Consider the following 26,662-nt stretch of genomic DNA (forward strand, 5'->3'; position numbering starts at 1 on the left):
CCCCCACTGGTATTTGGGGAAGATAATTTACATTGAAGTCACAGAAAGAGATGCCAGTAGGGGGGTYGGGTGGACAAATGTTTGTCTGTATTCCTTCTTTGTGTTTTGAATAAGTCAACTATGTACTTAYCAGTTACACAGACAAAGTGAAAAGGTGCTTGACTTACTGTGTTGTGTTCTAGGTTTCTAAAAACTAAACCTTTAAATGTTGGGGGGAGAAAAATCAGGTCTGTGTTGATGGTATTTTGAGTGCCTCTGCTTTGAAAGTATTTACTAAAGAATGCAAATRTAGAAACTGGACTGAAATCTCAGGAGCAGTTAATGCTTGAGGCTGGTGAGCTCCATGTGGATCGTGTCTAATGAGATCTCTCTTGGTCCTGCTTCCTTTGTGTTGCTGAGGTGTCTATCCATTGTCTGTGGTGGATGAGGGGACAGTGTCATGGAGTGGGGTCTCAGCAGTGCTCTGGAGAGGTGATGTGRAAATACCTGTTTGGGATTTGGGGCGCTCATCAGATCTGAAAAGACCASCTGGGGACAGTATCTGCTATCCAAAAATTCATTTGTGAAAAAAASGTGGGGAAGCGGTGTATTTAATGATTATGGAAACTAAGGATCCAAGCTCTAGATCAGTGCAGATGGTCCTGCARGTGGCTTAGAAAGGGAGGGGGGAAGTAGTGCTGTGGTGTCCCTAGCCTGGGAACTTCCTGGAGTTCTAGGGACTTTCAGAGAAGGCTTTGCAGGGACTCAAGTGTCTGCTTTGTKGTATTTTACTCTCCTGGAGTTGTTGTCTTCCTTGTATCTGTTAATTTTCACTTAAGTATCTCTCTCCTAACTTTCAATATGCTTAAATGGGGCCTTCTGAGCACGCAGATGAGAAGAGCTGGAATAATGTGATAATAAGGACAGTCTGTTCCCTCTTCATCAGTATGAATCTATGCATAAGCAAGGAGGGTAGAWGGTACAAGAGGCCATCCTTCCTATGAGATGTACTTGATCCAAGTGATTATTTTGTAAGGAAGCAAGGCCGATAGTTCTGGTATTGGRTTGTTTTGGGTTTTTTTGGTATTAGTTTTGTTGGAATTTTTTTTGGTGTGTCTAACTTGTTATTTGCATATCAACATTTCACTCTTTTCCTTTTCCTATTCATTAAAATATCCCCTGTACTCTGACCCGTTGGCTGTAGTTCTGCTTTTAGACATCTCTGTCACATAATACTGTGTGATACTCTACCTGCACAGAGGTGTGTAAAATTATTCTTTTAAAAGTATTTTTTTGGAGCTAAAGGTACTGTAATTAGTGTGCTACCTCACTGCTGAGCAGTCAGAAGTAATGAGACAGATCTTCTAATAACCCAAAGGCATTCTGGTTTAAAAGAGCCTCCTGAATGACTAAAGGCTTGAGATTRTTTGATACTACAGCTGTTTCTACTACAGCTAGGAATTAGTGCTGGATATCTCAGATACAAGGGAATTCCATCACTTGGCATTACTCACTGAGAGAGCAGTAATTAATGAGTTACAGGTAGTGGCAGAGCATTGCTGCACATAAATGATCAAGGCTTAAACATCTGTTCAACACACTGAGTCATTACAGCTCAATGTGAGAGCTGTTGACAGCGAGCTAAAGCTGTTTTTGGATCAGGTCCACATGTTAAATKTATCAAAGGTAAGTGGAGGGAAGTCTGACTTTGCATTGTGATGTAGATTTGACTTCTCAAGCTTACTTTTGACTTAAAAGTTTCTCCCTTAAAATTTTTTATGACTTAGGGTTTAAACTGTTCTATGACTATATTTTGTGTCCTGCCAGTGATTATTCTGCTAGTGGCTTCATAGAGGTAATCCAGAAAGAACATCTGTTTCAAGTTTACAACCTAAATCATGGAAGGATATTTGACCCTGTAAGTAGGGAAACAGAATTTACCCAGGAAAACAGCACAACAAGCCAAAATACTGTCAGTTTTGTATATTCTGCTTCACCAGCTCCATTTTCTGCATGCAACTGAACAAAAAAAAAAAATCAAGGCTATGACAACTTAGTGCTGCTTCTGAAGAGGACAGTAATCTTAAATTAGTCATGCATATATGCTTTTCTCTCTGTCTCTCCCATGAGAGAAGTTATATTTTCAATGCTCTGCTTCTGTTCCCCCAAAATCTTCCATAGGATTCCTACAACACAAAGCCAGAGAAATGAGTTGTTTCTGTATAGTATTGGAGATRTGACATGTCAGCAGTGGAATCAGTATTTCCCCGATGTGAATTAATTTGTCTCCTCTCTGATCCATGCTGTTTGCCTGGCTATAAACAGAAAATCCGGCATCCTGCAAGTGACAGTCAGTTCTGCTTCCTTTACAAATGCCTTTTTCTGCTGGYTCCCAGTGCACTGAGTTCTGTGCAAAGCAGTATCACTGTGGCCAGTAAGGGGAATGACACAGATGATGTTACACAAACCCTTYTCTTTCATGGAAACCTAAGTCAGAACTCTAGCAGTGGGAAACTTGACATGGTCTCTATGATATTGCCCTCCTTTTTGAGGGTGCTTGTCTCCTCCCTGTGCAAAGCTAAGTGATCTCTGCAGAGAATATTTGTCCTTATAGTTCATAAAAATAGTGTGGAAGATCAAAATATTTTGAAAAATTTCAGTTAGGTATCAGATATCTTTGAGATCTGATTAAAGACTTTTCCATCTCTCATTCTTAACACGCCCCTTTTAAATATCCCACTTTGGATGTTATCAAATGCTGTAATAACAGCAGGTCTGTTTTTCAGCATCAAAGTAGAAATGTCTCCAGCAAAGTGAACTTAAACATGTTGTTTGCCAGGTGTCTTTTGGTTCTMTGTGCAAAGTAATCTTTTAAAGGTGGAAAACAAATTACCGCATTTCTGTGGTTCTTGCTTTATCCTTTGCAAGGAAGACATGATCCTAAAAGRTGGGGCAGATCTCTGACAGAGTGGAATGCTTTATTATGGCATTCCCTTTCCAAAATACTACCCAAGTGGTGTTGTACTCCACAGACAGTGGTTTGACTTGAGGAGTTGCTATTGCTGTCAGCAGTTTCCCCTAGCAAGGTTCTTTATGCTTTTCCAAATACTGAAAACAGCTGTTTGGTCATCTGTGGTAAGCCCATGGAATAGAGGAGAAAGTCTGATTTGCCAGATAAAAACCTTGTAGCAGTCTCCTAAATTAGTGCTGGGTWGCTCCTTGTACATGGCAACAAATACAGAGTATCCTGGGCATTGAGCTGCGACTTTGTACTGAGCCACYGTGAGAGGCCTCTGCTTTTACACTTCTGTTCTGCAAATGAAGTGCAGATTTAAACCCTTATTCTCTCATTTGGTTGGCAAGTGCAAGGCCTAGAATAAAAGTGGAGGTATCTTCTGCCACATCAATAACCTGATGCATCATCTGCTGCATGTTGATGTGGACGTGGAYCTGGATGCTCCCTGGGAATATTTTGACAGACTGTGCTGTGGCACCCTTGTGCCTCTGTGAATGTGCAACATGTGTGGGTTTTATCCAAAGATTGTGTGCTGTTGGGGACACACCAGCACCTTGTCACATGATGAGGGGCAAGTGAGCAGTGTGACTGTTGGTAGTGATAGTTAGAGTGAAGGAATTGCAGYGTTAATAGGAGTTTTGCTTACTTACAGAGGACTGTTTGGGTAATGGACTAAATTGCCATTTGGAGTTTGGAGAGAACTGCATGGTCAATTTGTTATATCCTCCTAGATTTTTGGAATGTGAGATCAGATTTTCTGCTAGCATAAGGGAGGAAAAATGTAGTAGAGGAAAAACAAAGTATTTTTGTGGTCAAAACAGAATGAAGGATATTTCCTTCTGATACTTAACTATAAGGAGAAGGTTAAAAACACTAAAATAAGAGACTATGTGTTTGTACTTAAATATCTCTTTCTGGAGTGATCTAGTAACTCTCAAATGTATAGTGCCACTTTTTATAATGGGGAGATTTGCAGATCCAAGGTTTATGGGTTGAGGGGAATAAAAACTTCCTGAAGTGGGTTATTAGTAGCCTGCCTTCAACTACAATAAGCAGTGTCCAAGACTCTCTGTAATGATTTATTTGAAAGGTGTATAGTCAGGTTTTGTCTCCTCTCATATTCTCTTTTGCCTATATCAAGAATTTCTAGCCATGAAAAACACTTTCTGTTTTCTCCTTCTAAGATTTTTGTGSGATTTTTCCAGTAATTTTTCAGTGCACGAAGCTACACATTTACCTCTCTCTTTGGAAATCGTCTATGGCTCCATGGCTTTCCTGTTAYAGGGATTTGACGAATTGCTACTTTTGTTTTCTTCCCCCCACCGCCCCCGACTTCACCATGGAGCCAGTTTGTTCCCAGAACAAAAAGTGGTTACTGTTTCTATTCAGTGTTATTAGCCKTGGGCTCATGTCCTCCAAATGGTGAGATTTTCAGATGCACCTATTGAACTCCATGTTTTTGGAACCTTTATTTTGTGRTTTTCCAACTGGCATTTGCCCTTGGAAGTGCTCACTTCTGCAGGTGGTTACTTGGATCAAATAAAATACTAAGCAAAAAATTTTATGGTTCTCCTGTGAGAGTGATTAGGAAGTCGAAGTGATGCCTTTCCTATGTAAAAGGCCTTGCCTGTTGATGGAGATGACTGAAAAGGTAGTTCCAAATCCCTGGGAGTTAGTGTTTCCCCTCCTACMGTCCCAGTCCAATGATTACCAAGTTTCACCCTGTTAAAAATGGGAGAAGATGCAAAGGCTCAGGGCAGATGGAAGTGACCTTTCATGTACTTTGAGATCTTGGATTATAGGATAATAGTATAGGGGGACCTTCAATTATATTTGGCTATTCCTGCATCAACATCATGGGTGTTTGGTGGGTTGGTTTGACCTGATTGCTGGCTTTGTGTGAAACTCCARTTTGCAATCTAAACATCACTTCTGCCTTATTGGTACTACAGAGTCTGAAAGAATAAAGGCATGCACTACAGTTTGGTTTTTTTCTTCATTGTTCATCTCTGCTCTGGATCCATCCAGCCTTTTAAAGTTGAGACTAATAAAGAATTAAAGGATTCATTAACCAGACAATGACGATCGACTCGGTTGCGCTGGAGCTATTCCAGATTTTCTCTCTCTCCCAAAGTGCGGGTATCTTGTTTCTGCATTGCAAGGCTGTCTCCAGCTGGCTGTGACTCAGATAYAAGTCTTCCAGATGTCGTTGCAGAATACTGTGATGAGACTGCCTTTCTGTCTTCCAGTGTTTAATCATGGAAAATGAAAGGAAGATACTGTCTTCTTTTGGCAGCATATCATGTGCTCYGATTCCTAATTTTCTTACATCTTACTCTCTAGAGCATGGAAGAAAGTGACTGTAAACAGCAAAGGTGTTTTCTTTCCACTAGCAAAGTTGAAACCAGATGTGCAAAATTTTGGTGGCAACACGGAATAGATGTGGTGAGCTAAAAACATAGGTCAAATCACTTGCAATGGTGAGAAGGGTTAATTTGCATATAATTTTTATTTCTGTGTTATTTTTGCCTGGACACCATCAGTGTTCAGAAGCCCTCAATTTTCTGTTTATGAAGTGTTTTTAGCAACAGTGGAAATAACCAGAAGGGAATAGTATGAACCCTTTTCTCTTTGGAAAGGGGAAGGAAGGAAAGTGTGACTTGGTTCACTTGTGATGCAGCACAACATTACTTAAATTCTTAGTGATCTGTTTGCTTAGATATGCAGAATGCCTTAAATATGTAGAACGAAGAATAAAATTAATGTCAAATGGAATGCAGTGAAGTCACTGTCAGATGAACTGTCAGCCTTTGTGTGCACACAGGTGAATGCTGCATGTGTTTGAAATGGTACATAGAAATAACTAAATAGAGATGGTATTTACATGAAAAGCTGTTGCATCCCTCCATTCCTCTGTGTAGGACAGAGCAAATTCGGTCTGTTGCCAGATTGTTGCTTGCTGAGTGCATCGGGTCTGTGATRTTTGGCTGCTCTGCAGAAACAGCCCTTATAAACCAAAAACTCATTGAAACATAAGGGTGATGCATCCTGGTACGAGGCTTTGCACCTACCCATGCGAAAAGAGCACAGAGAAGGAATTGTCTTGGTTAATTTGCACAACAAAATGAAGGTGTGATGGTGGCATGGTTGGTGCACCCATTCTGACTTTAACCCTGGTAGTACAGGTAACATGTACTCAAAGGAACTGATGGTGAAGGCACACAGCAGCACACATACGTGAGGCTGCTYAGCTGTCCTGTGCTGAATGTCAGCTGCTGATGAAGTCGATGCCGCTTTTTTGCTGCTGCTGCCAGTGKCCTTACCTGCCTTAGCTGTTTAAATGCTACTACAAGTGTGTCTGCTCTGGAATCCTGTGCTTTCCTTGTGCTGTGTGTGTGTGACAGTGTGCACCTCTGAGATCCCAGCGTCCTTAATATCTCAAACTGGGSGTGCAAGAGCCGGATGAAAGTAAAGAGCAAACGCCTGCTTATCTTGATGGCTTTTACTGGTGTAAAACTTCCGTGAGTGATGCTGCACAGAAGAGGGTATTGTCTCTCAAACAATCAGCCACATCACTTTCTGGGAGTCTTTGAACTTTSCTTCTTTATGCCAAATCAGTGAAGCTCTGCACTGGATGTGCTAGTGTGACCCTAAGTGGGAGCAGGAAGTGGCGATTGCCCATCAGCCTTGGGAACTTGCTTGGGAAGGATGCAATCAGAGCAGCCCTGTAGGGACTTCAGCGATTTCTGCTGTGCCTCTGTGGAAGGGTGGGAGTGAGGTRTTTGTGTTCTGAATGTAACTCTGTGCTTACAGACAAGTTCAGGACTTCTACTGCAGCCCCTGGGTTTTGTGAGACTGGTACAATTTTGCTCTTTTACTTTATAAATCTTGCACTAAAAAGAAGAATTACTTGCTTCGGTTATAGTTCTATGATGCTATTTGTTATAAACGCTGGTTGCTTACATGAGCAAGAAATAAATTCATATTGTCTCTGCTCCACAAAGCTAAAATTCATCATACCTCAGTATTTAAATTATTGCATTATTCTATTTCATGATTGCCTGCATCACTGAAATAAAACAACTGTACCAACGAAGCCAACAAACCCTTAATAAAACCATTTGCATGACCATCTAACACTGTGTTGGATGTAGTCCACAAGAATAAAAGCACTTTGGGGCTATAGTATCTTGTTAAACACATTGTAAATGTTTTTGACAAGAAGCCTGGCAGAATCCAACCACCCCTGGACAGCATGTCAGAGCATTTCTGAGTGAGATATATCATCCTGTCCTGGGCTGATAGCTTTGGATAATCCTCTAMTCCAAGTGATTGCTTAAATGTTGCAGCCTATTTAGTTTTGCTTGGTCTGGGATGACTTGCTGCTGGAGAGCTCAGGGTGATTTGTTTTTAAAAAAAAGATTTAAAAAAAAAAAGACTATGGCTAAATAAATTATTTTACCTCCAGCTCTATAGGGTCCAGGCTGGACTTAAGGATATTGTATCCCAGTGGTCTATTTGCTCTGTTAAAACACAGCTCCTGAGCTCTCTTTTGACTCTAACTTTGGTCTGTTTTTCCTCTGACTTCTGGGATTTTTGCTGAGGCTGTCAAAGAGAAGGTGACTTGAAGAAGGCAGCATGATGTTGGTTTTGCTGTGGGCACATTGTGCTTGTCCTTGTGTCTGACAAGAGTAGCCTCTAGTCCTGTACTGTTTGCCCTCTGCGTGCCTTGTGCTCCCTCTGCAATTGCTACCTCCTTGCAGTGAGGCCAGATTGATTTTCACATGCAGTAGCCAAAGAACATTTGAGARGCATATTCCCTTAGGTGTCTGCTTTATGGTAGAGCAAAGTTGTTTTCTTTGCACTTAAACCACCAAAAAAACCCCAGTGAGTTGGAAGGTCTGTGTGGAAGCTGCTGAGGAGTGGACGAATTCAGCTAAGGCAGCTGTCCTGCTCCCACTGCTTGTGAACAGCCTCACATCAGGATTGCTGATTTTGCCCTTTTGTTGGGGTGGGGGAAGGTCAGGTACTGGGGTGATGTTCCAGTGTCCCAAGCTGCTTCCTGGCCCCTGCTTCTTACCAAGAGTAGTGAGAARGGGGATGATGTGCTCTGCACCTGGGCAGAGCCTTCCTCTGAGGAGAGTGAGAACCACCAGAGCYCACCTGCACCCTGGGGTAGCTGGAGCCTGCCCTTCCTCCTCTGCTTTTGGGTGGCTGTGTGCTTGTTTAATCYCCTCTGTCACTGGCCAAGAAAAGATCCCACATGAGTTCACAAGTGAGAATGCTGAGAAGCAAATGATTCATAGCTCACCTTTTCATCACCTTATCCTGCCTGTGCTATTAATTGTTCTGAGAAGAGAGAATCCTTCTCCTCCTCCTCTGAGAATCAAAACAGTTTTTTGTTCTGCTTGTCTTTTACAGATCAATTTTGTAGCCTGTCAACTGTTTGCACTTCTGGCTGCATTTTGGTTTCGTATTTACTTGAGTCCCAGTCATGCCAGCTCTGCTGTTCGCCATGCATTTGCCACCCTCTTTGGAATATACTTTGCTGTCTTCTGCTTTGGGTGGTGAGTATTTAGTCACCATTTAGACAAGGTGTGGGTAAAAAATATTTTTAAACTTCATATCAGYTTTTGTGGATTACATCTTTTTAATCTTAAGGCTCTTAATCTACCTTAAAAAACATCCTAACCGTTCCAAACCCTCMAAGTAAAATGACTCATGAAAACATTTTTAAATGAAGTATTTAATTTAATTTGTGATGTTTGTTCTGGAAGTTGAAGCCACACCAGTCTGCTGTGAACCTCTTTTGGAAAAAGATGTATCCAACTTGAATGGGTACTTTAGCCAGGCTGCTCTTTCAGTTAAACATATCGATAAAATATTTTCAATAAGTATCAGTCTATGTTGGATAGTCAGGCTATAAAGATGTCCTGTGATAATCARTGTTTACTGGTACCCTGATATGACATCACGTTTATGTCATTTCTATGGAAAAATATTCTCKTGCTCTGAACTGCCAGCACTTCCTGGTACCATAGAAATTGTCTAAATACTGACTTTGTTGTCTTCAAGGTATTCCATTCATCTTTTTGTCCTGGTGATGATGAACTATGGCATTATGAATATGGCAAGTATTTCCAACATCCACAGGTGAGCTGATGGGGCTGCAGGCCTGCTGCTGCTCCTCTGACAACTTTTCTGCTTTCAGGTAGAATCATGAGGGGTTTTTAGAACCACCTTCTCTGCTTTCCTTCTTCTGTTTCCCAGTTACTTGCAGGAACTTTGTTCATGGAGTTACAGAAGCAGCTGTAGTCTCAATTTGTGGTTTTGTGGATTATGTATTGCATTTTCCTATGAAATTGCTGGCCTCAAAATCTGACTTTTGCAGGCTTAATAATTTATGGTCAAACTTTTGGTTTCTTAAACATAATGAAGTMATGTTCTCCTTGGTCTTGTATTCTTCTGGATTGCATATGATAATCCTCTATAATGCATTTTCCTCCTTGCTATTTGGCCTTAAGGTATTTTCCACTTATTCTTGAGTTAGGTGGTTCAAACAAGGTCACTGTGGCAGCTTAGTTTAGTGATCCACAAAATGAGGTCTTGCTTTTGGTACTGTGAAAAAGTAGAAAATACCAGAGTTGTTATTGCATCGAAGTAGAAGCTCATAGTTTGGGTGTGTTACAGGTGATTTCTGTCTCCACACTGTCTGGTTTCTGTAGCTGCTGCTGAATGTTCATAATCCACATCAGTCTGGGCTGGGGAACAGTAACCCTTTCCTCATTAGCCTTCAAGGCCAGGGCTGTCTGAAGGGCTGATGTTCAGCTAATCCAGCATCAGAAATGCTCCCAGCTGCAGCAGCAGTTCAGTGTATCTCTCCCTGCWTGCCCCCCATGCAATCTAAGTGCTTTGCACTTCAGGCTTATTTCAGATCCTTCATCCTGTCTGTTGCTGTGACATGTCCGAGCTGGGTGCCTTGCCTTTGGAGGGATGCTTGCCATTCTCCATAGATGAGGGGGAATCCAAGAACCTTGCTGAGGCAGGACTGGATGCCTGACCCAGATAAAGTATGATAAATTCTACCCCAAATCTCCTGAAGAATCTGTCATGTCCCTTCGGTCTGCTGTCATCCAGCTGTTTGCTCTGGGCCACATGACCCGCAGGTTGCCTCGTGATCCATCACTGTCACTCACACTGCAGTTTATTGGTCCCCAGGGAGGAAAAGCTCATTTCTTTTAAAACCAGCCATAATCTGACAAAGGCCTGGCTCTTTKTCARTTGTCTGCTGACTGATCCTCTTGTCTGATTTGGAGAACCTTTGGTTCTCCCTTGTGGTGGATGCACCCATGGGTCCAGAGGGTGTGTGCTTGCCAGGCTCCTGAGGCTTGGCCCTGCCTGGCACACAGGATGTGCCATTTTGTGCTGCAGCTGACAGTCTTTGTCTCTTCTTCCCCACGTGGATAACCTCTGCCACTGGGGACACCAGTACAGCTGAYCCTGCCCTCTCCATGTGGTGCCATAAACCTTTCATTGTGATGTCTCAGATCTCCATTGCACTGTAGAATTTCCTTTGTGTCTGTCTCCAAACATCCATCACTTCTTATCTTCCTGGTATGCTCTTCCTTGCTCATGAAAATAGAGGGAGAGGTTGCTTGTACTAAAAGCTGCATTTGCCCATGCAGGCACTGCAGTATTTCCCATCTTCAGACTGTTCAGCTGTTGAGATAAAAAGAATTGTGCTACTGCCCTGCCCAACAGAAGTTTGCTACAATCTTAAAACACAGAAAGTGAATTTGTCACATCCTACCTGAAGAATGTTTCTTCAGTTGGACACAGTGATCTTATAGGTCCTTTCCAACCTGTATGGTTCTATGATTTTTCTTGAAGATGGTGTGCTTCAGCAYGGAGAGCTGAGAAGATAAGCTATGTACCATCACCTGCCTTTATACAAAATCACAAGAGACAGATTGCTTAAACCTGAAATATTTAAGTCTCTGCTAGATCTGAGGAAAAGTTGTAAATAAAGAATATTTATAGATAAAAATTGCAGWGGATAACTTCCATGACTGACATGCAGTATCCTCTGGTTCCAAATATTTGAGTCAATAATAAATTTAAAAATAATATATGAAATTGAATTGTGCAACTTGAATTGATCCTATTTCTTCTTTCATCTTTTCCCCACCCCCAGAGTGAGGATACACCTCTGTAAGGTTTCAGCTGGGTATGCAAAACCATCAGTCTCCTTTGACAATGTCTTGCAGGTCTTGCAGCATATCTTCAGACTTGTTAACAATCTGATTTGAAAAAATAAAAACAAACCCAACCCCATGTGAGTGATTCTAGTTCTTGCTGGTACTTGTGTTGGTAACTATGTGTTCTGTGTTGTRTTTTTAGGTACTCCTTTGTCGTAGCTATGGGATACCTCACACTGTGCCACATAAGCCGAATATACATATTTCATTATGGTATTCTCACTACAGATTTTTCCGGGTGAGTGAGTCTGCAAACTGGTTCCTATGTCAATCAGTATTAGTTGATTTCAGTAAGTTGTAAGAATAATTTTTATGTTATCTGTGGGGCACCTGTGATTCTGTTTCCCTTAGGCTTTTGTTGTGATTTTGTTGTTGTTTTTTTTTTCTTTTTTTGTGTGTGTGTTTTTAAAAGAAGGAATAAACACTGTGTGATTTTTGCAGTGGCCCATTGTTTCTCCTGTTTTCTTGCTAGGTGCTGTGTAGTTAGGAAGGTAGAGCTTGGTTAGCTAGGCTTCCACACAGAGCAGCCTGGGAGGATAAGTTGCACAATCTGTCCCTGGAGCTGTAGGAGTTGTTATGTGGCTGGTGCTCTGCTCCCTGGTGTATTCCAGTTGTTCAATTGAGTGTCTGAATACACAGTAATTAGTAACATACCATGAAAAATTTCTGTAAACACACGTAGTATGTTGTGCATGGCTCTTCTAAGTCTCTGTCATCTTACAGGCACAGAGGAGGAGATTAAAGTTTTTTGTTGTCTTTGTGTCTGTCTCTTTGAGGTAGTGGGTTTAAGCATTTAATTAAATATTAGGTGGTGGAGGGGAAATTTCCCTCAAAGTCCTGAGGTTTTTTTTATTAGGGAGGCTGCAGTAAAGGGAACTCACATGTTTGAAGACATTTACTTCTGTAATTTTTCCTGCAGTTCTTTTAATACACAAAAGCATGTCCTCAAAGAACATGACGTGCCWAGAAGCCTATAAATGGGATTGGAATGCTATAGCTCTGTGTGTGTTAGAGACAGAGAAAGAAGTGTGAGAGATAATGCTTTCCTGAATAGTCAGGAAATAGTGTTCAGAAATGCATTGTGAGGCATATTAGCTCGCTCTCTCTGAATACATTTAATAAAGATCCAGCTGAGCCTGGGGCTGGAAGAAGAGGAATGGTGGTTTTTTTGTTAGAGACTAGGTAGTGTTTTCTGCTCCCTTGATGAGAAAGGAACTACTACTACTTAATGATGAGCTCGAGGGTAATAATGGTGGTAAAAGAATTATATCTGAACTTACTCAGTTATTTGATTTTGTCTTGGTGCTTCAAGATACACACCAATTCCTAAAYTTCAAACATTAAAATGCCAAGTAGTAAAGTGGAAAATGTACTATGGATATGAGCTGCACATTCATGGTATATTTTAAAAGCTAAGAAATACTTYAGTGGTATCAATAAAACTTGCAATCCAAAGTGCTGAAACCCAGATCAGCCTCATAAACCTGTCTTAAAACCTGTTTTCCTCAGCTGTATGTACCCATTGAGGCTTTGTGCACACGCCTGAACTGATGTGATTACCTAGACAGAGACAAAACACACTCCTTGGCCACACTTTTATCATGTATGAGCAGCAACCGAACCTCCTCTTACTCGTTCTCCTGTTTTTGATGGTTCCTCATCTCTTGCATGTGGTGACAGGGTAGCATTAACACAGGGACCTTAACACCTTGCATACATAACCCTTTTGATGTGTGCTTGCAAATACATTTTTGGGGCTGTTTGTAGTAGTAGTAGTAGTTGGTTGTGCTATTTGGAGCCCTCCCATTCTGAGAACAGAGCTTGTAAAATGCAGGTAGAGATGGAGAGAACAAGGTAAATTTTGAATCTCATCTTAAGCAAACTGAAAAATGAAAGATCAAGCTGTGACACATCACTTTCAGGTTGTGAAATAAGAAAGAAGGGACTCGTTACCTGCTGGTGACCAGTTAATTCTTATCTCTTGCAAAGGGTAGGTTGGTCACTGAGTCCCACAGGCAGAACGGTGCTCAAGCTGCTTGCAGCTATTTCTTGATTTAAGAGTTTTYCATGTATTTCACAGTACTTAAGGAAAAAAAAAATTGTTTGAAACTACTGCCAGGCTTTAAGGAAAACCAATTCCAGCTTGTTGCACTTAAATTTTATGTACTTTTAAAAAATGTGTATATGTTTTACCAATTTTATTTCCATTTTGTTATTTCTTAATTAGGTGGTGATACAATTTAGAAATTTTCTCTTTACTACTTTCTCAAAAAAACCTATTGATTTTTGAACACTGGTTGTACAGTATCTCAATGTGCTTCCCCCTTAACTCAAATCAATCTTTGAGAGAAATATGCATGTTTTATTTTGCGTGCTTTGCCATGACATTTGTACATTGTACCTCGAAAAACTAAATCCTAACTCTGTCTCTCATTTCTTCTTCTTTATGCTAAGAGGATTATGCTGGTAAGTTGCCTGCCTATACAACTTTATAAAAGCAGTAATAATGTCATAAGGTTTGTGGTTTTTTCCCATTGTATCACAGGCTCAGATTGAGTACAGTACTATGATGGCTTTAAGGGAAAATTAGTTCAAAATAAGGAATCTTGATTCTGATTTTTGGAAACTAGTAATAGATAGGGTTTCAGTCTAGCAAGCTTGAAGAACAAATGCCAGATGCATGTGATTGTCTGGGTGAAATTCACAAGATATGGAACTTGTGTCTGTTTCAACCCTTTGCTTGTTTAAGGTCATGGAGCTTTTTAGTTTCCTCTTTGAATTCTTGCAGTGTCTGAGCAAAATTTCCTAATATTGCTGGTTATTCAGTGAAATGTCAGAGAATGATTGTGCATATGTGAGTTACTTTCATATGTGAGTAGAGGCTGGGGGAGCTGGGGCTATTAAGCCTGGAGAAAAGCAGGGGCCTTATTGCTCTTTATAGCTGCTTGAAAGGAGGTTGTAGCAAGGCTAGGRTAAGTMAYTTCTCCYRTGTAACAAGTGACAGGACAAGAGGGAATGGCCTCAGGTTATGCCAGGGGTGGTTTARATTGGATATTAGSAGAGCTAATTAGGAGRAATYTCTTCATGGAAAATGTTTTCAAGYGTTGGAACAGGCTGYCCAGGAAAGTGGTGGACTCACCATCCCTKRAAGTGTTCTAAAAACAYGTAGCTATGGTGCCTGGGGCCATACTTTAGTGGTGCAGATGTCAGTGCAGGGTTAACAGTTGGCCTCAAGATCCTAGAGGTCTTTTCCAGCCTTAGTGATKCTATGATTCTTGCTGCCATTCCTTACAGAAAAGAAACTCAGTTTATTAAAAATCACCACACACAGTGGGAGAGCTTTCAATCTCCTGTTGGTCTTAGAGAAACMGTAGCTGAATTACCTGGGAGACTTGAGCAGTTTTCCTCCCCATATGTGTCAATCTGTAGCTSTTCCATGAGAGCTTTGGTGGACACCACTCTCCAGACACCTTTGGGTTCGCCCTATCCCAAATGCAGAACAGCAGCAGCATTCCCAGAAAACCACCTGGAAAGGGTTGATCATTGAGAGAGCCCTCTCAAAAAGCCATATATATGACCAATAACAAGTGTCACTTCAGGCAATGAATTTTTGCTGTGTGGTTAGTGCTTTGTTGCTGTTTTTTTCCTCTCTCAGTGGCTTTTAGTATCAACCACGAAAGGAAGAAATAAAAGTACAGCAGCCGTTTTTCACAAAGGAAATRTATTTGCTGATGAAAGCAAAGATAGATGGAACTCTGTTAAAACACAGTGCAGAAATGCTGTCTGTTCCTGTGAGTTCAGCTGGTTATTTTAATTTTCTTGTCTTCTAAATGTGTGGCATGCAGTGCATTGCTGCAGCGTCTGTTCCAGCAGYGCTGGGTTACTGGGGTGTGCAGTGCAGCAGGCAGGTGCAGGGTGGGTAAGGGGAGGTCAGGCTGTTTTCCAARCCTTTCCATGCTGCTTTTGCTGCTTGGCTGGGTGCTTGTCCACTTGGAAGAGCCCTGGGATCGCTACCACTGGATACGCAGGAGCCCTTCAAGACCTGCAGCGTGGGAATAGGCAGAATTCAAGCAATCACTAGAGAGCTCCACACATCTAGTGCATCCYAGGATATTGCCTCAGAAGTAAACACTCTCGTAAGTGAAATGCTTCTACCATGAAGGCTTAAGAAATACTGTTTGGGAGCTTTCCCACACACCAGAAAAAGGGCAGCACATCAGCACATGAAGGAAACTGTGAGCTGCTCTGGAGGTGCAAGTGTATTTAGTGAAGTGGTTTTCCTCTGATGTACTTCACTTCTTCCTTTTACTGTCGAAAGCAAAAGTACGAGCCCACTGCCAGCTTGGCCATCCCCTTGTCAGCATGGTTACTGTCACAGCAGGGTGTGACTGTGTGAACTTCTTGTCATGGCTTCAGCACTACAGAGGTAACCCTGAAATAAATGTTYGCTGTTTTGGAGTCCTTTCTGCTGTGAGCATTTTGACTCCACCTCCTCTCTTAGTGAAATCAGGTCAGTGGAAGCTATTTCTAGCAAGCGTGTGCCAGACTCCTCCAGGGGATTACCTAAGGTCAAGCAGACTGTGCTTGGAAAATGTCTTTTCTCTCGTAAGCATCGAAGGTTGATCGGTGCAGAAGCCAGCCTGTGATGTGGTGAGAATGTCTACAGAAGTCTACAAACAAAACATCTTTGCTTCCCCTGGCGTGTGCTTGTGGCAAATTTACTACGTTGGGGCAAGCTGTATTTAAAGATTACATTGACGGGTATGTTTTTGTTTGGAAGGTTTATTTAGGGGAGTRAACCCCTCTCTTCAGCATTGCCTGTAAACTGTTGCATCTTATCTTTGTTATTTTTCAAGGTATCTAACATAAGATAAACAAAAACCCAAAGCTGTCTTTACCTTAGTCATCTTTGTTAGATGCCTTGAAAATTAAATTGTGCCTGGGTCAATTTCTTGACTTTTATTTTAAATTAAAAGTTGCCCATTATGGTTTGTGTTTAGGAGGTAAAGTGCAGCTGCAACCTAAGATTAAACTCACAGCCAATATATAAAACATGGGAAGGGAGGGGAAATCACACCATACATAAATCAAATTCTGTGTTTCTGTGGTAGTTTGTAACTGTAGTATTTAATAGGACAGGTGGAAAGGGTGTGGAATCACTGCTCAGCACGTGGCTACAAAGCAATCTGTAGGGGTTCAAATATGATGTATTGCAAGTTGTTTAGGCTTCTAAATGTATTTTATTTCAAATGCTTCCTTCCTAGAGATAATTCTTTGTGCTTCATCTATAAGTGCAAGTGTAGTTGGATTTTCTTTCTAAATTCAGCGTAATCCCCCCTCTCCAATAACCTGTGCATCACAAAATTTGGAAGTAAGAAAAGGGATTSGAAGTTTTATAGTTTTGTTAACTTCCTTTCTTGTTTTTAACACTATTGACTTTTTTCAGTAGAGTCTAAGGGTTGAAACAGTGTCATGTTGCAAACAGTTGACTATGTGTGATTATGGTSCTGTATTTAACGTATTAACTTACTGAATGTATTGCTGTTTAAAGTTAGAGCGTGCCTGAAAGGCTGAATAGAAATGGCAATTCAATGCTCTGGTATTTCAAAGTTTTAATAATCAAAACTCACATGTTAGGAATTTATTATTGTTTCCCCCCCCCCCCCAATTAAGGGAGAGCTTCAGTACTGTCATTATTTTGTTGTACTCTGCCTTTTTCTGCAGCAAAGACATGTTCCCCCTGTGATCAAGTCAGTGGGGAATGGAGGGCAGGTGGTGGAGGAGGGATGAAGATGCTCCTACTCCTGAAACCTTGCTTACCCTTTGTGTGAAGTGTTAACTGATACCTGACACTGATCTCGCAGAAGATTTAGTCTATGTCATCCCACTGCCACTGTACAGCAGGTTTCCACYTTCCTGAGTGGGGTAGAGAAGATATCTCAGAAYMAATTAGGTTGGAAAAGATCTCTGAGATCATGAAGTCCAACCGGGAACTGATCACCACCAAGTCAACCAAACCATGGCACTGAGTGCCACATCCAGTCTTTCCTTGAGTACCTCCAGGGATGGTGACTTCACCACCACCCTGCGAACTCCATTCCAATGTCTAATCACCCTTTCTGTGAAAATTTTCCTTGAATGTCTAACCTAAACCTCCCCATGTGAAGTTTGAGGCTGTGTCCTCTGATTATATTGCTGGTTGCCTGGGAGAAGAGACCGACCTCACCTGGCTACAGCCTCCTTTCAGGCAGGTGTAGAGAGCGATAAGGTCTCCCCTGAGCCTCCTTTTCTCCAGGCTAAAACATCCCCAGCTCCCTCAGCTGCTCCTCATTGGACTTGTGCTCCAGACTCTTCCCCATCTTTGTTGTCCTTTTCTGGACACACTCTAYTACCTACACGTCACCTGAATTGAGAGGCCCAAAACTGGACACAGGACTTGAGCCACAGCCTCACCAGTGCCAAGTGCAGGGCGGCAATCACTGCCCTGCTTCTGCTGGCCACACTACTCCTGACACAAGCCAAGGTACCATGGTCTTCTTGGCCACCTGGGCACTGCTGGCTGTTGACCAGCACCCTCAGGTCCTTTTCTGCTGGGCCACTTTCCAGCCACTCTGGAAAATATGTATGATGTGTAATATGATGATGTCAGAAGGAAGAACAGAAGGTATCTAATGCACTTTGTGACTCTCCTTCCCACTCACCTTGTCAGAAGCATCACTTTTGTTCTCCCTTGTCTCCTCTGGAGCTGGGATTTGAGGCAGACAGACTGTCTATCTTTGCTGACTAAAATGCAGGAAAGGCTGACTTGTTCTGTTGGCTTACAATGTGTCATCAATGAGGCAATGAATTCCTAATATAGATGAGGAGAACCTCTCTCCTCTGTGTTTATATGTTGTATTACTTCAGCGCAGGCTTTACTCCTGCTGCCCTCGGATTGTTTGCATTTTGGCTCTCTCTGGCTCACCATGGGGGCCTTGTCTAAGGCAGGTGTCTAAATTTAGACACTTGAAGTCATATRGTTTTGGCTCAGAGCCTGAGGTTAAGTTACCCTCTTCGATATTGGCGTGAAGTTCTTGCCATAAGAAACATATGCAATAAATTGAACCAATTTGGATCAAGTGTTAATGTTCCCTTGTAAAGCTAAAAAGGTCAAACACTGACAAAATARTAATTTGTGTTTATTGCACTAGTACTGCGCGGTTCACTGACAGCCTCTGTCTCTCTTAAGGATTAAAAAAAAATCTGCCTTTTCATATGCTTAGAGGATTAGGATTTATGTATCTTTGAAAGCAAAGCTAAATTTTGTCTGGGAAAATCTACTTTGAGAAACAGGATGTTGAAGATAAGGGTAAAAACAGCTTATAAACTCTTTTCTCGAAAGATTAATTGGAATAAAGTTTAGAATGACTATTTGACAATATTGCAGTTATCTGGAAGGTGAGAAGTCATTAAATTTGTCCATTCCTTAGCTATTCTCAGTGGTCTAGATGACCCAAGGACAGCTGCTGTACAAACCCCTGTGTTACAACTCAAGTTCTGTATATGTTAAAGCCTATTCTGAATTTTATGTGCAAATCTTTTTTACTGACATTTCAAGTTAGGACTTCTGAAATGATAAAAGCAGTTTCTGATTACGCAATTGGCTGATATTTCAAGTCCTGATTTTGGGTAGAAAATGCAAATTACTCACACAGAATTACTTGTGGACTCTTGAAAAAGATCAGCAATAGTGTTGAAAAAAAAGACCAGTATGAAAGTATGTCTTTTGCTGGTATTTGTGTGTTTACCRTGCTCAGCAAATGAATTATCTTTAAAATCTGTTTGATTTATCTTAGTAGGATAAATAGGTTGTAAACAGTTTATTTTAGCCATTGGGTTTACATTTGATTGCAACCAGTAGGTTGATTTAGTCATGGGTGATCCAGAATCTCTTGCAAATCTCTGTAGAACATAAGTATTTGACTCTTATTTTAGACAGAGACATTGCTGAATGTAACCTTAGCTTTTTTTTTCTTACCTTGAGAAATTGGTGGGGCAATTCAGAAGSAACCTATTGTATTAGTCCTCAATGAAGACAGAGCTCTTTTGTGGGACTGGTTTAACATACAGTCATCACAACTAATGCTTTTAAAGTAGTGGGGTACCCATATCACCCATCTCGTGGCTATTGTGGTTGTGAGAGACCTGGGCACCCTGTGCTGCTGTCCCCAGTGGCAGAGAAATGGGGAAAAATGATGTGAGCAGTGCTCATCCCTTGCTTTGCCTGCCATGGGTCCTTCTGGATTGCAAGTGTGCAGTGCCAGGTTTGGTGTTTAGGGCTCCACAGCCCATGGAAGAAGTGGTCAGCTGTCCCCATGGTTTTCCTCCTTTCTTTCCTCTCACCTACCTCTAAATGCTCTTGGCTGTGTCCTTTACCCATGTGGGATCCAGCTCCTGATCCCACCCAGCTGAGTTTTGTCTTTTTTCCCATTCCTTAGCTGCAGCAGCTCACATTTGCCTTCAGTGCCAAGAAGCTCTGTAAAGCTGGATACGGGAAGTATGAGGGGCCCTACTGGGCACAGTGGTTCTTTTTATGCTGCCTGTTTAGCTGGCACCAAAGCTGCTGGGTGGCTGTAAGCCTGGCTTAGGTACAGCCAGCTCCTGTTTTCGGAGGGTCCAGATCCCACGTGCCCGTGCACTCCCAAAGTTGGATGGTGTAACTCGTACAGTCTGTTCCCAGCAATGATGTATGGCCAAGAAGCAAGGGGGAAACTGCTGTGCTGACAGCTATTCTGGTATTTGCACACAGTCCTAATTGATAGAGCTATTCATGTGGGGAAATAAGCAYCTGTATCTGCAGAGTCAACATATTTTTAGGGCACTGAGGAGACAGACAATAGGAGAGTAACAGTAAGAAGAGCCAGAGTTGTGTTACAGCAGTGCTGCTGKAGTGTTGCATTGTATGGGGCTTCAATTCGCTTTTTGCCTGAAAGGAAGCTCAGTGGGCTGCAGGAGCTGGTATTTCCTAGAGGTGTGATTTCTTCTGAACCACAATTTGCACTGCTGCACGATAGGGAGACATAAAATAAAGCCTTGYGTGCACTTAGCAATAAAAAATTCCAGTGCAAGTTACTGTGGGATTGTTTTGAACTCAGGCAATTGTCTTATGCCTGAGTGCCTCCTTCAGCTTTAATTGGATGTTTTCCACTTGTTGCTAATACAGTTATGCCTTTTAAAGGGATAAAGACATTCACGGWGAAAGTTGGGAATAATTTGTGTTGCAAGACATGTAACTGTTGTTTCTGTCTTTGTTACAGTCCACTGATGATAATTACWCAGAAGATCACAACACTTGCATGCCAGCTACATGATGGTAAGAAAAAGAATCTCTTCCCACATCCTGAAGACAGCCTTTTTACTCCAGTGCATTCTATGGTTGATTTATGGAATGAATGAATGTAGTTCAGTGAGTTGTTCCAAATGAAAAAGTAAAAYGCTTTGTGGAGGAAAATGAGAAGCTTAAAGTTTTGATCAGTTTTTAGGATCAAACAGTCTTTGCAATATCAGGGACAACTGTTTTCCCGTTTGGGTATTCTAATTACTTGGGGCCCAATTTGGATTTTAGCTGGCACCAGTATCTCCTGTTTAGATGCTACAGTGCATGTCCATAGAGCTCTCTGAAGCTGTTTTGATTCTCAAAAGTCAAGAGTTATGTTTGATGCATAGGTTCAGTCATTAACGCTAATTTAGCCAAAAATATGCTAGCACTGATGTATTCAGTAGTAATATACTCCATGAGTTGTGATAGAATCCAGCAGCTTTTCCCCAGCRAAGAGAGAAGCACAGTTGCAAGCAAAATAACATTGTTGTCAGTGCTGCGCTGTGCCGTGACAAAGAACGCTATTATTTCCCAGTGAAACGCCTGTGTCTAGTACAGTGCAAAGGCTGGAAATGTCAGCTGTCATCAGCACCATTATTGCTTGTGCCCACTGATGTTGCAGTGCAAATTTCTGATGATCCGAGGCTCGCTGCCTTACAGGCTGTGGGTGACTGTGTAAGCGGCTTGCGATGGTGTTGTGAACAGGGATTTAGGTGATGGCCCCAGGGTGTCTGGCATTGTTTGCAAGCCAGGTTTACGCAAGTGAATCTAATTCTTTTAGCTGGCTGTAATGGGTAGAGCTGGAAGCTTGGCTGTTTGACCTTGTTGTTGGCATTCATGTTGCTGAGGCTTCTCTGCTTCTGTTAAGTCAGGTCAGGTGCGGCAGCAATGCCACAGCAGCCTAGGGACACACCCAGGATATTGATGGTGAACATACAGACAGAAAAAGACAACAGCAGAGGCAGGAGTATTTTCAATGGACCAGAAATCCTACAGATTCACGACAGTGGAAAAGGCTCATTACATCGTGAACATCCGTATATGGAGCCATCGTTCAAGTGAAGGCAGCTTGCAGTTCGACCATCAGTGGCAAATTTCTATTTGTAAAAATTTAATTCGACAAATATCTGCTTGTAAAAATTCAACGCAGCTGTCCATAAATGGAAACAGACTAACAAAACACCCAGCCCTTTGAGTAATTATGTGCTTACTTGTTTCTCTGAAACTGGGGCCCTCCTAGTATTTACAAACTGAAACATTGAGGGAATGGAAATGAGCAGCTTATCAGCAGTGRTTTTAGGAAGTGGGTCCTGTGTGTGTATTGGTAATTATGTCCCGTGTGTTTAGAGCAGTGGTGTCGAATGGTGCTTGGCCCCTGATCTTTCAGGGCTGTGCACATGGATCTGCACCCATGGAGCTGTGCACATGGAGCTGTGCACATGGAGCTGTGCACACGCGTGCTCTGCATCAAGTGCTGTGACTCATCCCGTATTGTTCTGGAAAGCCAGTGGGATTCCTCACAGTATGTGCAGCTAAAGCTTTAGGGTGAAGGTTTTGAGGTTTTTGCTGTGAGCCAYATCTGTTTACCACTGGCTCTCATACAAGATTTTTTCCATCATTTTCTTGGGACATTGAGGCTGTGTGCTACCTCTGGCCTCAAAGGTCTTGTGCACTCAACAGGAGGTTGCCCTTCCAGTCTGGACCTTGTACAATTCCAGATTATTACTGATGTGTATATTTAGCTTGCTCCAGCAGCAGGCAGCTGGGAGCTGCGTTCGCACCAGCGGAGCTTCTGTTCCCTGAGCGCCTGTTTCCCTTCCCCTGCCCACTCCTCCTGCTGTGAAATGCTCCATTTCTCACCAAGGAGCCAGCGGGAGGCTTKGGCTTAAATGAGCCAGAGGCTTCTGGCAGCAGAAGTTTTTCCAGCCCAGGACAGTTTGCAGAGGCTGTTGGGGGTCGCAGCCAGTTGGTGGCATTGCCACTTCCATTGTGTGAGGGAATGCTATGGCTGCTCTCCCTGACAGTATAGCCAGGGCGAGAAAGGGGGAACCAGGTAAGGAACTGGGTAAAGAGGCAGAGTAGAACTTGACCTAAAAGTTAGGGATTGAGCTATATTACGGCCACCTGTGACAAAGAAATTTGAAATTATTGCTTTAGAAATTTATATGTGGGGTGCAAGCATAAGGTTTTGGGGATAGCTTTTACTGTTKGTCTGTTGAAAAGGTCTAATGTGACTTTTCTTTCCAGGAATAGGGCGACAAGCTGAGGAACTCACTGCTGAGCAAAATCGGCTTGCTGTAAAGTAAGGAGATAGTTCTCTTAGTGATTTGTGTCCAATTCTTCTAAAGAAGTTGAGTGTTTAGGTTGTTCGTTTTTGTTAATTTTTCTCTTTTTCTTTTCCCATTGCAATGTCAGGGCCTGGCCATGAAAATGTTTCCTGSTACTTTCCAGTCCATGATATGCCAAAAGTCTTACCTGCTTTTTCTGTTTGCTTGGGCAGTTTTGTTTTTGTAATGCTGCTGATATTGCCCTCCTTACACAGGCATGCCTGCTCTCCTATATTCCTTATTTCTTCAGTTCAGGGCTTCTGCCTTTATCATCCTGTGCTGGTGAGTAAAGCACTGAAGTATTTGGCAGTGCCTCATTGAATTAAGTATATATTCCACATGCAACAAAATAAGTCTTTGCTGAATTAACTTCTAAATTCAGGTTAAGACTATACTACATGGAATTGTTGGCTCCTACCTTCGTCTGATCTGTGAGATGTTTTTTTTCCAAGTAGATACTCGTTCCCTGTCAGCAATCCACTGCACAGTAAAAATCCATTTTGGTTTGACTCTGACACTTCAAGTGTTGTTTTTCCTTGCCATAAGTTTTGACTGCTGGAATTTTATTTTTAGGTCTCCATCCACAATTTTAATACTCCTAGTTCTCCACAGTATGTAACTAGTCTTCTCCTTTTTTCAGATGGAGGGAGTGTGCTGGTCTTCTTTTGAGCACCCTTTTTTTCTAGTTTGTGTCTCAATACAAGTGCAACATGTTGGTTTGGTTTTTTTTGGTTTTTTTTTAGTGTTTAGAATTAGTGTTACACAATTACTCTCAGAACCATAACTACTTTTCACCACAGCATGTTTGTTTAAGACCAAGGAAATTATTTCCTTTATTTCCAAGGCAGAATATTCAGCCATGAAAAAAACTGCTTATGAACTTCAAAAGTGGAGTCATTTCTTGAGAAGCAAAAATCTTGTAGGTATAACTTTGCTATGACCCCATAGTGTCTGTTTKTAAAGCTCACAGCATAATTTTTAACTGCACTTGGCCCTTAATTCTAGTCAAATTCTCACCAAACATGATTGTTTTTTTTTTCTTGTACAGTAGATAAGTTCATAATAGAAAAACAGATGCCAAAGCTTAAGTGTCGGTGGCAGACAAGTCATAACTGAAGAGTTTTAAATCCCCTTTGGTAATACAGCCTTTTGTCTTCTCTCCTGTTCTTGATCTGTTTTTGTTTCTCACTCTTCCTCTGTACATTCCTTCGTGCATTGCTCATGTCTCCCCACCCAACCATGTGCAGAATCCAAGCTGAAACTAATTACTGTATTTTTAATCTTACTGTAGAGCTAGGAAGCCCAGATCACGGACCTGATTTTGCAGGACAGAAAGATGACCCTTACCCCAAATTGTTTGCTGCATCTTCCTGTGAAATGCTTTCACCAGAGAACATACCATTCAGGCACTAACACCTACAATAACCAGTAGGGTGAATGCAGAAAATCCTGGCTAATCTAACTGTTTATTCAAACTAATTCCACTTCAGAATAGAAGTAGGCAACAGAAAATGTTTAACTGTTGCTTAGTTTTTCTGCTAGAAATTTGTTTTAGCCTTAGAGAATTTTAAGTGTSTTTTGGTTAATGYGTGTCCATCTGTRTCTTGGGCAGGAGAGCCCTCAAGCRCTGTGCCCAAGTTTGTGTTCTTATCTGAGGACTCCACATTTACTTAAATGGTGGCAATTAGGATGTTTGTGGAGAGCACTCAGCGATGCAGTGCAGAGCACAGTGCGTAATTTGGATGTTGGCATTTTGGATTTTGGCATAACAAACCCGAGCCAAACAATTTACAAATTGCACTAGTGGTAAGAAGCCTGTGCATCTTCCTTTTCCATCCTGCTGATCTGTAGCAAGGATAGTGGATCTTCTTCATTTTACATCAAATGTAAAACTCCAGAAGGAACTGGTGGGGTATGCAAAATGGAAAAAAATGTATGACAGATTTTCTTTCACTTTCATCTTCAGCCATCTTTCAATTGATACGTTTTTCCCCCCCTTAGTTCCTTTTGCTGTTTGTGATGCAATACAGGCAATTATTTCCTGTATTTGAACAGTAGGAGAGAGTGCTTCTTCATTCTCTTCTTGTATGTCTCGCTTGACACTTCCTGTTTTTCAAAAGGCTGGGCTGAAGGGTGGGTGAGAGCTCCTCCCAGAACTGAGAGCCCTGGTTTTAGAGACTCCCTGCCCTGCAACAAAGGTTTCTGTAACAAGGCAGGATGGCCCCTGACATCCTGGACAGATGTCCAAAACCAGTTACCAGCTTCTCACTACTGGTACTGCTGACTCCTGGTTCAAAATGCATATTTTATTACTGTTTTTAGCTAAAATGTTTCTAAGATTACANAAAGCACTGAAGTATTTGGCAGTGCCTCATTGAATTAAGTATATATTCCACATGCAACAAAATAAGTCTTTGCTGAATTAACTTCTAAATTCAGGTTAAGACTATACTACATGGAATTGTTGGCTCCTACCTTCGTCTGATCTGTGAGATGTTTTTTTTCCAAGTAGATACTCGTTCCCTGTCAGCAATCCACTGCACAGTAAAAATCCATTTTGGTTTGACTCTGACACTTCAAGTGTTGTTTTTCCTTGCCATAAGTTTTGACTGCTGGAATTTTATTTTTAGGTCTCCATCCACAATTTTAATACTCCTAGTTCTCCACAGTATGTAACTAGTCTTCTCCTTTTTTCAGATGGAGGGAGTGTGCTGGTCTTCTTTTGAGCACCCTTTTTTTCTAGTTTGTGTCTCAATACAAGTGCAACATGTTGGTTTGGTTTTTTTTGGTTTTTTTTTAGTGTTTAGAATTAGTGTTACACAATTACTCTCAGAACCATAACTACTTTTCACCACAGCATGTTTGTTTAAGACCAAGGAAATTATTTCCTTTATTTCCAAGGCAGAATATTCAGCCATGAAAAAAACTGCTTATGAACTTCAAAAGTGGAGTCATTTCTTGAGAAGCAAAAATCTTGTAGGTATAACTTTGCTATGACCCCATAGTGTCTGTTTTTAAAGCTCACAGCATAATTTTTAACTGCACTTGGCCCTTAATTCTAGTCAAATTCTCACCAAACATGATTGTTTTTTTTTTCTTGTACAGTAGATAAGTTCATAATAGAAAAACAGATGCCAAAGCTTAAGTGTCGGTGGCAGACAAGTCATAACTGAAGAGTTTTAAATCCCCTTTGGTAATACAGCCTTTTGTCTTCTCTCCTGTTCTTGATCTGTTTTTGTTTCTCACTCTTCCTCTGTACATTCCTTCGTGCATTGCTCATGTCTCCCCACCCAACCATGTGCAGAATCCAAGCTGAAACTAATTACTGTATTTTTAATCTTACTGTAGAGCTAGGAAGCCCAGATCACGGACCTGATTTTGCAGGACAGAAAGATGACCCTTACCCCAAATTGTTTGCTGCATCTTCCTGTGAAATGCTTTCACCAGAGAACATACCATTCAGGCACTAACACCTACAATAACCAGTAGGGTGAATGCAGAAAATCCTGGCTAATCTAACTGTTTATTCAAACTAATTCCACTTCAGAATAGAAGTAGGCAACAGAAAATGTTTAACTGTTGCTTAGTTTTTCTGCTAGAAATTTGTTTTAGCCTTAGAGAATTTTAAGTGTSTTTTGGTTAATGYGTGTCCATCTGTRTCTTGGGCAGGAGAGCCCTCAAGCRCTGTGCCCAAGTTTGTGTTCTTATCTGAGGACTCCACATT

The 26,662-nt window shown here is 41.6% G+C and overlaps 1 protein-coding gene across 2 annotated transcripts in view; it reads left to right on the forward strand.

Moving 5' to 3' along the window:
* Positions 1–26,662, forward strand: part of MBOAT1 (membrane bound O-acyltransferase domain containing 1) — a 55,804-nt gene that overhangs the window by 14,391 nt on the left and 14,751 nt on the right. For both annotated transcript variants that reach the window (XM_057377902.1, XM_057377903.1), the window contains exons 2-6: positions 8,417–8,562; positions 9,071–9,148; positions 11,396–11,491; positions 20,550–20,605; positions 22,859–22,913. In XM_057377902.1, the coding sequence (XP_057233885.1) occupies positions 8,417–8,562; positions 9,071–9,148; positions 11,396–11,491; positions 20,550–20,605; positions 22,859–22,913 (431 nt within the window). The remainder of the gene's footprint in view (positions 1–8,416; positions 8,563–9,070; positions 9,149–11,395; positions 11,492–20,549; positions 20,606–22,858; positions 22,914–26,662) is intronic.

This window comes from Malurus melanocephalus, unplaced genomic scaffold, assembly GCF_030028575.1.
Source record: "Malurus melanocephalus ecotype Western Australia unplaced genomic scaffold, MMel_1.1 scaffold_332, whole genome shotgun sequence".
Classification (NCBI taxonomy): Eukaryota; Metazoa; Chordata; class Aves; order Passeriformes; family Maluridae; genus Malurus; species Malurus melanocephalus.